At 38.7% G+C, this 11,547-nt stretch overlaps 1 protein-coding gene across 1 annotated transcript in view; it reads left to right on the top strand.

Annotated features, from left to right (window-relative positions):
* Positions 1–8,429: 8,429 nt before the first annotated feature.
* ZFAT (zinc finger and AT-hook domain containing) overlaps positions 8,430–11,547 on the top strand; it is a 284,095-nt gene continuing 280,977 nt past the window's right edge. Inside the window, exon 1 of the mRNA XM_074202542.1 lies at positions 8,430–8,698. Coding sequence (XP_074058643.1) covers positions 8,680–8,698 — 19 coding nt within the window. The 5' untranslated portion in view covers positions 8,430–8,679. The remainder of the gene's footprint in view (positions 8,699–11,547) is intronic.

Below are 11,547 nucleotides of genomic sequence, written 5' to 3'. Positions count from 1 at the left end.
TTGGCTTGTAGTCTTTTCAAGTTGAAGAATTTACCATCAGTGTGGCAACTGACCTTGATACTGTGTTCATTTTCAGTGAAGACATTTGATAACATAGCTGAAAATATCACACTAAATAACATGAGAGCAAGGACACAGACTTGTTTCCATCCATTGGTACCTAGGAAAGTCTAAGAGCATTGTCCACCATGTTATCATGCTATTGATGTACAATACTGATGAACTACTCCAGGCCACCAAGTTTTGACTTAATTTTCAATAAACCCTCATGACTGATGTATCTTTTCCCCTACCCTTGGAATCATCAGAGAACAATCTATTTTCTTTACTTTTATAGAGATAGACAGTGGAGGCATCTTTGAATTCCTGGGTCCTACTCTCCTCAAGTCATATAGCCCAGAAATTTCAGGCAACTTTTATATGAGTGATAGACCCCTCTCCCCTACCTTGTAAATCTCAATGAGAATAAAATGGATGAAAAAAAATCCTTGCAATAAACTAAGACTGAGTTAAGTGACTTGCCCAGGGTCACATAGCTAGTAAATACTTGGGGCAGGATTAAATTCAGGTCTTCCAGTGTCTGTGCCCAGTATTCTAGTCAATAAACTACTTTATTCCCTTAGCCAATGTTTCTGGTTCTTATAAGTTTATCAAGTTGTTAAAAATGGAAAAGTTTTCAATGACTAGGACTGAGCCCTAAATGATTCCATTGGGTGGTCTCTCAGAGGATGGACTCTTCATTTTGAGCAGGTCTTTAAGATGAGCTGACAAACCAGTACATGGGTGTGCCATATATATTGCTCGTATTGTGGCTTAGGGTTATGAGCAATGCTCCTGAATTTCAGCCTCCCACATAGAGGAGGGAAAGATTTATTGGGAAGTATAATGCCAGAATTTTGTCTCAACCAAGAAAGTAAAATTTTGAGATAGTGTTTGCCTTGGGGATTACTATGGAATTAGCCCAAAGTCTAGGAGCTTGGAGATTTCCCCTTCTAGAGAGAGAGAGAGAGAGAGAAATGGAGTTCCTAAACAGTGAGAACATGAAGAGGATTATTTATTGCCCATTGTGATTGCTTCACATATTTCTAAGGTCCTCATTTCAAGGCTCAGCCTCTAAAGGAAAAGATACAACAAAACAATGTTAGGTATTGATATCCCTCCCATAACTTATAAGGAATTTCATCTAAGGTGAAATTCTGACCCATTGTGTTTTACTCAGGCTTGAGTCAGGGATAGAGATGATTTGTCTAGTTTCTAGGCTGATCACAATTACTCTCCTAACTCTTCATTAGAATAGGTTTAATCTCTCATACATTCTCCCTTATTAATTGCTGATTGACAACCTCAGGAACACTCACTCTTCCAAGGGCATATAAACTGAGCCCACAGTCTTGATTTGACTTTGATCTGAGAGAAACAGTCAAATGACCATACTTTTTTTTTATTAATATCCTAACAATATTAATAGAATGATTAATTACCCAGAAACTATGTCTCTTGAACTTTTTAAATGTCACAGAAAGAAGAAATAAATGCTATGCTGTACCCCATATGTATTTGCTACTTGAATTGCAAACTTAGTGTGATCCAACAGTGTGACCTAGCGACTGTAAAAGATACTGTGATATTAGATTGAATGAGGAAGCATGGTTCCCAAGACTAGGCAGATGTTAATCTTTCTATACTCTGATCTGGTCAGACTATATCTTAAGTAATATGTTCCATTTCTAGGACTATGTTCCGAAAAGGACATTTACAAGATGGGGAGCCTAAAGAGGGAGATGACTAGGAGGGTGAAGATTCATGCCATATGAGAATAAATTTAAGTACTTGAGCATATTTACCCTAGAGAAGTGAAGATGCTGGGGAGGGTATCACATAATAGTTGTCTTCAAATATTTGAAGGACTATTGTATAATAAAAAGAATGATAATAACCATAATTTCTATAGTGCTTTGAGGTTTGCAAAGCACTTTGTATAATTAATTCATTGAGCCTCACAACAACTTTCCAAGATGTTATTAGACCCATTCTTCAAATGAACTCACTGAGGCTGAATGACATCAAATACCTTGTCCAGGCTCACACAGCTAGTTAAGTTTAGTTTGAGGTAGGATATGAACACAGATCCTTCAAAGTCCCCTATTCACTATGCCATCTAGTGGTGGAAGTGGGGAGGGGGAATTCCTATTAAGTTATGGATTGAATTAGTTGATTTCTGAGGTCTTTTCTAAATTTTAGATTCTGTGGTTGGGAGTTTACCTAAATCTTTATGCCTTTCTTTTGAGATTATTCTCAATTTATTCTGTATATATATCTTGTTTGTACATGATTGTTTGCATTTTATTGAACCCCTTAGATTGTGAGGTCCTTGGGGCCATAAACCACTCCCCCCTTTCTTTTATTAGCAGACTCTAGAAAATCATTGGTATTTAATAAATGCTTGTTGACTTGACATAACTTTGTTCATTGAAAGATGAAAAATAGTGATCTTACAACTCCCCTAAGTGGCCCTGTTTTATTTTGAAAAATTCAATTGTTTGTAGTCACATTTGTGTCTTCTATTCTTTTGTTTTGCCAAGATAAAAAACAAGGAGTATATCTATATATCTATATCTATATAGATATAGATATATATAAAGTTAACATAGGGCTATTATCCATTTTCTTTTATTTTTTAGCTTTGAATGTGGTTATATTAATATTCACAGGCAATTGAGTTTTGAGACCATTTTAAATTTTCTTTTTTCCCCAAAATTCACTTTGTCACAACAGCCTGGAGAGGCAATCCATCTGTTAATCAATAAATAACATTTAAAATGCTGTTGCAGGAAAAACTTTGCACAAAGCCAATCTTGTCAGCTCTGCAAAACAATACTGACTTCCTGATGAAAATCAATTCAAAGCAATATGGTTATGGTTGCTAATGGATTAAAAAAAGAAAAAACCAATTAACAGTTTTTTTTACCTGTTTTATTCTAGATAAAATTATTCTGACATAACACATCTAGGAAACAATTTGTACTGTGAGTAAGATCTGGACAAGCAGTACAACATGTTGGGATCCTTTTGCCTAAAATTGTCTAGCTCTATTTGGCAGTATTTTGAGATCCCAGAATTTCAAATCTTTAAAGAGTCAATGAGTGTATGGAGGATAAATCATTATTAGAAGCAGAAGGCAAGGACTTCTAATGCAATTAGATTGTACTATTTTATATAATTTCATTATCCTGGCAAAATTACTTTAGTACACGAGTGACACTTGATGATAGAATACCAAATTATTGCTATTCTGGTGGGAGGTTGATGTGATGGAGATGCAAAGTCAATGGTAGCAGAAGAAAGTGAAGAGCAGGGATCCTCTCTAACAAGAGATATAAAATTTGCTAGATCTTCGAAACTTGTGCAAAACAATATTTCCTAAAACAGGAAATCAAATTTCCTATTTCTTCCTCAGACCAAATAGGTGACCATTTGTACTTAGAGTGAATCGTTATGATGATGCAGTTATTTTAAGTAAACTGCTATTATACATGGAAGGAATCTTACAGGCCCCTTTAATTCAAACTTTTCGATTTTTAAATAAGGAAACAGGTCCACTGGTTTAGAGCTGTTAGGGGTCTTAGACCTCAAGACCTTAGGAATACAATTATAGATATAGACCTAGAGTCCAGTTCCCTTATTCTACAGATAAGGGACCTGAGGATCAGGGAAATCAATTGACTAGTCCAAGGTCAATACAGGTTTTAAGTGAAAGAGTTAAACCTCTGACTCCAACTCCAATGTTCATTCCTACATTCAGAATTTCTGGTAATTTTTCTTGTATTACTTCTTGCATTGTAGTTCAGGTTTTTTTTTGACTTATTTTCTTTTGGGAGACCTATAATGCCATGAATCTTATTATCAGGATCAATGCTTTGCTTATTTCATGTTTTCTTTAAATATTGTGACTTTTTGCTTCTATTCTTTTAGATAGTCCTTTATTTCTGGGTTATTAGCATTACTAATTAGGTATTTTCTCATTTGACAATTTGGTGAGTCTTGAAATCATGGTTCTAAGTTTTTCTACTCTTCCAATTATTTTTGTTGTACAGGCCTTAAATTTTGCTTTCACAAGTCTTGATTTCTCTTTCAAATCATTTAGGAACATCCTTCTGAGGTTCTATACTCTTTTGGGAATCTGCAGAGTCCTCTGCCTCATTTAAGTCAGAAGACAATTAACTATTAACATTATTCATGTACAGTAAAATATACAGATGAATATATTCATCTGTCTTCTGAAATATATTCATTTATATAGAAATCATCAGGTCAGAATAATTTTATCCAAAATAAAATGAATTTTTAAAACTTGTTATTTTTTCTATATTCTTTATTTGTTTTATAATATTATTCACAGATATCTGGATTAGCTGATTTGGAAGTCATACTTCCTTCTATTATTAATATCCTCTCTTTTGGGTTTATCTGTTTAAGTTTGAGATCTCAAGTTTTCTTTCTCCTGGGTTCTTTGGTGATTTCAATCTTTTCCCCTCTAATCCCTCATTACTCTCCTTCTGACTCTTCCTTTGTTGGAATTTTCCCTTGTAGATAGACCTCAAAACCATTTCAGCCTCCTCTAATAATGGGCAATTTATGTTTTACTGGTCTCATTTTCTATCCCAAGTGACTGAGATGGCATAAGAATAGGGCAGTGAACAGAACTGGTCTCAGCTAGGGGAGGACTGAGTTCAAATCTGACCTCAGGCATTTAAGTGAACTTGGGCAAGTCACTTAACCCCATTGCCCCACAAAAACCAAACCAAAACAAAAAAGAAATGGTCTCATCTAAATGCTGACCCAGCTGGAATGTCACCCAGACCCACATATTGACATCTCACTTCTTTGATTGAGCTTTGTTGATGCACAGGTCCTATCTGGAGCACTAGGAGGGAGAGGGTAGAAATGAATTTTTTATCAAGATCATGAGTTGACTTGTACAACCCTGCCTCAGCATGGTGAGTATGTGGTGCTAATTGAGATTGATGGGGGTTAAGGATTAGTTTTCTCTGATAGTTCAAGGATTACTACCATTCTAAAGTTTTTGGTGTTTTAGAAAGAGACAACTAAAATAGATTTATCTTTTGCACATAATTCTTATTTCAGAGAGGCTTGAGAGGTCAATGTCTAGTCCACCATGACCTGGAATTCCAATCAGTGTTCTTTCCAAAGTTCTACCTTAACTCTATACCTGGAGGATTATTTTCTGTTCTTTAAAGTCTTTTCAAATTCTGTCTCCTTTATGAATCTTCCTTTACCTCACTAAATGACTACAACCTTCCTCCTTCCCCCACCCCTGCTACTCAGATCACATAATTTACATATCTTACATCACTTAGATTACCTAAAGAATAGAATATAATATTGGGTTAGTATAATTATCCATTTCCATCTTATTCCCTTTTGGGATTGTAAGCTCCATGAGGATAGAGATACTTATATCTTTTTTTTATAGTCTTTAGCTCTATGGAATACTAATACAATTAGAGAATTATATTGTGTAAAATTATATATTATAGTGTAACACAGGACTGAGACCTATTTGTTAGTAGAGAAAATGGTTACACGGTGCTTCTATGCATGTGTGGGGGGGATGGAATAGGTGTTTAAGAACTGGGGGAAAGAGAGATTCTGGTTTATCTGGATTTTGGCATGGGGAAAGGACATATGTTAATTCCATATTCTTTTCAGGTATAGGTTCTTGGAGTCACAAAAGGACTGGGGGAATAAAGGAAATAAGTCAACATATTTAGATATTGAACCCTCAATCAAATCTTTATTTCCAGTTTACTACTAGAGACTTTGGAGAATTTCCTTTTGAATGAAATTAGGCAACTTTTCTCTCTTAAAGTTAGGATGATAAATCTCATTTCTAATAGAGGAGCTGTTTCATTATGTGTATTGTTTGGTATATTCTCTGTATAACTTCTCTGATTTGTTTTTATCAGTTTGAATAAATAGATATATTTGCTATTCCCTATCTATGCCTTTGTGTAGTTGACATTTAGTGGGGAGACAAGTCTTTGAATCAGGTATGTCCAATCTTCGGTCCATGGGTCGCATGTGACCCTTGAAGCACATTCATGTGGCCCATGCCACATAACTGAAAAATGAAGGTGAGCATATGCACCAACATCACAGACTAGCTGAACTTTTAACTAATATGACTGAACTTTTTCATGTAACTAACATTATGTGCTCTCACAGACTGCTGGAGTATTTTTGTTTTTTTGTTGTTACAAAAGATATGCATAAAGGAATTAGGATCTTTATTTTAAAACTTATATGACTCATGGTAATTGCAACAGACAACTTTATTGTATGCAGCAGTAATTGCTATTTTGTCCCAGAACTCTGGAAACAGATATCAAAATTTTAGAAAACACCAATTACATTTCAGTATATTTGCTACTCTATTCTCAGCTGACAACATGTTGCTTGCAAACTTGCAAATAGAATGGATGGAGTTGCATTCAGCTATACAACCTAAAGAAAAAATTGAGTTTTATTGGAATTTTTTTACATTGTATTCGCCAAAAGAAAAATATCCAGTATTTCACGAATGTGCCCTATTTAAGACATCTCTTTTGAAGAGTATGTATATTTGCAAGCAATTTTTTTCCCATACAAAAAAAATCGAACATAAACTTCAGACAAGCCTCTTGAAATTATTCTTTGTGTCACTACAACTTCTATCAAGTCAGATATAGATGCATTGATATCAAAAAAAAGCAGACTGTTCACATTAAAAATGATGTTTTTTTGTTTAAAAAGTAAATATTTTATTATGCTCACTTGTTATTACATTATATATATATATATATATATATATATATATATATATATATAAGGTTTTTTTGCGCAATGGGGTTAAGTGGCTTGTCCAAGGTCACACAGCTAGGCAATTATTAAGTGTCTGAGGCTGGATTTGAACTCAGGTACTCCTTGACTCCAGGGCCAGTGCTCTAGCCACTGTGCCACCTAGCTGCCCCTACATTATTATATCTTATGGGTTACATTTTATTCATAAATATTAAATTCCATATGCGATCCTTCACAAGTTTTTATTGGGTGATGAAGTTGAGAAGAGCTAAAAGTGTGGACGCCTATGCTTTGGATAAACAGTTTGAGACTCTCTTTCCTACAGGAAACCCCCAAATTATTCCCTTTAGATTGCATTATTTATTTATTTTTTTAGGTTTTTGCAAGGCAAACGGGGTTAAGTGGCTTGCCCAAGGCCACACAGCTAGGTCATTATTAAGTGTCTGAGACCGGATTTGAACCCAGGTAACTCCTGACCCCAGGGCTGGTGCATATCCCCTGTGCCACCTAGCCGCCCAGATTGAATTATTTTTTGAGAAGACAATTCTAGCTCAGAAACCTTTAACTGAGTGAAGTTGGTAAGCCTCAGAGCTCTTCTAGCAGGAACCAAAATCTTGTTTGGAAAAGGGTGAAAGGGTCTTTGGAGATAATGATTCATGTTTTTCAATGAGCTAGGCAAATCCATATCCTACAGGAGTAATACTTTTTATTTTTATTTTTTTAGGTTTTTGCAGGGCAGTGGGGTTAAGTGGCTTGTCCAAGGCCACACAGCTAGGTCATCATTATTAAGTGTCTGAGGCCGGACTGGAACTCAGGTCCTCCTGACTCTATTCACTGCACCACCTAGCCGCCTCAGTAATACAGTTTATAGTAATAATTTAATTTTTTTGTAGCTTCCTACCCATGGGGGGTAGGAGTTCTGGGTTATCTTTTCCATAGGCACTCTAAAGAATTTAAATCTGCTGCCATTTCCTTATTTTTACAGATTTCCCTGGCCCTCTTTTTGCTCTCGGCTTTACCTGTCATGCACCTTATCTCTAAAACAGGTGTGGCGTCTTTCCCGGTTTGCTGATTATTCGACTGACACAGCAGCCAGAGCATTTACACCTGGATCTCTGGAAACCATCTAGTCCTATTCCCTCTAATCTTGGAGGTGCAGAACACCAAGCAAGGTGCTGTGTGAAAAGCCTGGTGTGGAGGAAGGAAGTCTTCACTTGGTTCGTACCTGTAGCTTTTACTCGGCGCCTGACCATGCCAACCTAACTTAAAGGAGCTGCAGAACTAGTTTCATTTGGGGAGAAAAATGTATTTTTAAAATTTTGGCGCCTGGAGAAAAAAAAAACAGCTTGGCTCCCATGGAAATTTATTTTAACAAACAAACAAAAAAAAGTCCTGGAAGCTACTAAACAAAATAGACCGACAATCTTTAGGTTTGGTGCAGAAAGTTCCCAAAGACTCCAGGAAACCCAGTTCCCGGGCTCGAGAAGGCCCGGATTAGTGGAATTCTGGGAGGCCGGTAGGAGCGTTGGGGCATGCGCACTGCGTCTAGTCTTTGACCGGAAGTACTCCTGGGACTTTCCCGCCCTCCCCGAGCTTTATCCGAAGCGGACGTTCGGGACGCCGGCGTCAACGTCCCAAAGGGAGGAGGGCGAAGACTCCATCCGCCATGTTGGATACCGCAGATTCGCCATAACCTCGCCAGCTCTTTTTTTAAAAAAAATAAAATTAGAAAATAAGTCGCCAGCGGAGAGTCCAGCCTTCCCGGTCTGCACGGAAGGGACCTGACGCTATTTTTTTTCCCTCCGGGGAGGCGTTGCCATGGAGACGCAGGCCGTGGGTAAGGCGGGTTGGGGACGGGAAGGGGGAAGCTGCGAGTGGGGGGTGGGGCTCCCGGGAATCCGTTTGGAATGTAGCGTTGGGAAGAAGCGCTGAGGCCGCGGCGGCGGCGGAGGGATTCCTCGTGGCGCGCCGCCCTGCCGAGGCCCTGGTTAGGTTGCGTGGGGGACGCCGCGAATGTAGTGCCGGCACGGAGTGAGGCGTCCGCCAGGACGGATCCTGCCGTTTTAGTTGAGAAAGAAAAGTAGTGCGCACGCTCAGCGGCAGCAGTAGCCCGCGGGAGGGGGCGGGGGGAGGGTCGGTTTCCATGGAAACGGGCCGCAAGTGCTTTTCTGGGGTTTTTCCCGGCCGGATCGGGAGGAAGCTGCCCGGTGGCGGGGAAAGCTTTGAGTGCCCAGCCGGGCCGGGGGCGGCTCCCAAAGGCGGTTTTTGATGTTTGTTTCTTTTGAGTGGAAAGAGTAAAAAAAAAGTTAATTATCCAAGAAGGCTTCAGTTCAAGTGAATAAAAGTAAAACACTTTGAAACAGGATTTTCTCTTTTCATCTTTGGGTTTTCTGATTTTTTTATACGGGCTTGTGTTTCTGTTTTTTTGGATACCAGTATGTTGCCATATTGGGTTGCATTATGGCAAAAAAAAAATTTATTTTATATGTTTGGGATTCAGAAGGCCCGAGTTCAAATTCAGCCTCTGACGTTTAGAAGCCAGGTAACCCTTGGCAGCTTCAACTCTTGCCTGCCCCAGTTACCTGTCTGAATTGTTGTGGTTACATGGCAAATCTTGGGGGGGAAAATCAGTTTATTTACAAAGGTTTTTTTTCCTCCTCATTATGGTAGGATGATACAGAGTGCAAGAACTATCCCATTTTACAGGTGAGGAAACTGAGGCCCTGATTCTAGCCTTTTTTTTTTGTTTTGTTTTTTGCAAGACACAGCTAGGTAATTATTAAGTGTCTGAGGCTGGACTTGAACTCAGGTACTCCTGACTCTATCCACCTAGCCACCCTCCTGACTCTAGTCTTAGCAACTCCTGCTACTTTTTTAATCTTAGCCACTGGCTCCCTCTCTCCCATAATGCGATATTTCATGAAACATTTTTGATTTCATGAAACATTCTTGATGAAGCAAAAAATCATTGAGCTTTCTGACCTTCAGTTGCCTTCTCTGTAAAAAGAGAGGTCTGCTCTAGTTTCCTTCTGTATCACAGCCAGGGCCTCCCCTCTGAGATCTTGGGCCAAGGGCACTCTTATGGATAAAGTGGTTTGCAAATTAAAGCCCCTATTACGAAGAAAATGTGAGCTCCTGGAGGTCAGGGACCTAGCTTTTGCTTTTCTTTGGATCTGAAGTGAGAGACACAGGGCCTGGAGCATAGTGGGAGCTTAAGTGCTACTTCTCATCTTCCATCAAAGGTGCTTTCTGGCTAAAACATGTTTCCTTCCTAAGAATGGCCATCTCATAAGCTGCCCCAACCCAAGCCCCGGGCATTGGTGGGTGGGGAATTTGGACTCTTTAGACATGATAGTTTGCATTTATTTTGTGCTTTAAGATTTGCAAAGTCACAACGGGTGTTCTAAGAGCAAATGCTGTTGTTATCATCTTCATTTTGCAGAGAGGGAAATTGAGGCAGGCTGCGATCTTAAGTGACTTAGACTCACACTGTAAAGTTGCTGAGGCTAGATTTGAACTTGTCATCCTGAATCCCAAGTCCAGTGCTGTACACACACTGTGCCACCAGACTGTCTTCCTACGAATGATTCTTGTTCCCTGCCTCTGAGATGGGGAGTAACAACAGAGTTCAAAACAGTGACTTTGGGCTTTGTTTCGCTAGCCTCAGGTTTCTCATTTGCAAAAGAGATAAAAGAATATTTTGTACTGCCTAGCTTACTGAAAGTTTGTGAGGACAGTGCTTGGAAAGGTGTTTGGTTACTATGGAGTTAGAAGGCCGAGAACTAGCTAATGCCTAGTAGAATGTGTTAGGTACCCTAAGAGGGGTTAAAAAGTGCTATATGATGATTTCTGCCTTCAGGCTTCTCTGGCTTCGTCACTTGAAAAGATCTCTCTTCCTGTGGAAAGCTTTCCCCTATATTCCTTAGTACCTTCCCTCCGTTAATGAGCTCTAGTTTTGTTGTGGGCTGGCAGGGAACTGCTATGAGGGAGCAGCAGGTGAGGCTGCCAGACCGGATTTATACACTCCACCCTTCACAGTCAGGTGAAGCTCAGGTCTGCCTCACTTGCTCCCCCCTACATTAGACTGTAAGCTCCTTGGCACTACTTTCTCCATTTCTTTGTATCCTCCAGACTTAACATAGTGCCTCGCACATTGCAGGCATTTGATAAAATAATGCCTTACTGACTGACTTCTGACTTTGTGGTATGGGAAGGCGATTCAGAACAAAAATAGGAACATCCATGCTTGTTAAAAAAAAAAAATAAGAGTCATAGCATGGTAGACCTAAGCGATCTATCTTTCACTCTAAACCATGACGTGGAAATAGGATGAAGTGACTAAACCCACACAGCAGAGCCAAGAATAGAACTCAGATCTTAATGTAGGAATTCTTCTAATGGGGTCAATTACATTTTTTTATATTGTGATAACTTTTTCAATAGAATTAGTTTCTTTTGTAATCCAATCTATTTTTATGCATTTAAAAGAATTATTCTCAGAAGGGGTCCATAGACTTCACTAGACTGTCAAAGGAATCCATGAACCAAAAAGGTCAATAACTCCCAGTCTAGTGCTGTTTCCAGAATATTGTATCATTTCCCAAAATTCATAAAGCTATAGAATCTTGGAAATGGCAGTAATCTTCAAGATTCTCTGTTCCAACCTTTACCTGAGTAGTAATTGGT

The sequence above is a fragment of the Macrotis lagotis genome, chromosome X (assembly GCF_037893015.1).
Source record: "Macrotis lagotis isolate mMagLag1 chromosome X, bilby.v1.9.chrom.fasta, whole genome shotgun sequence".
Lineage (NCBI taxonomy): Eukaryota > Metazoa > Chordata > Mammalia > Peramelemorphia > Peramelidae > Macrotis > Macrotis lagotis.
Note: the sequence above shows the minus strand (reverse complement) of the source record. Positions and strands in the feature narration are given on the sequence as shown.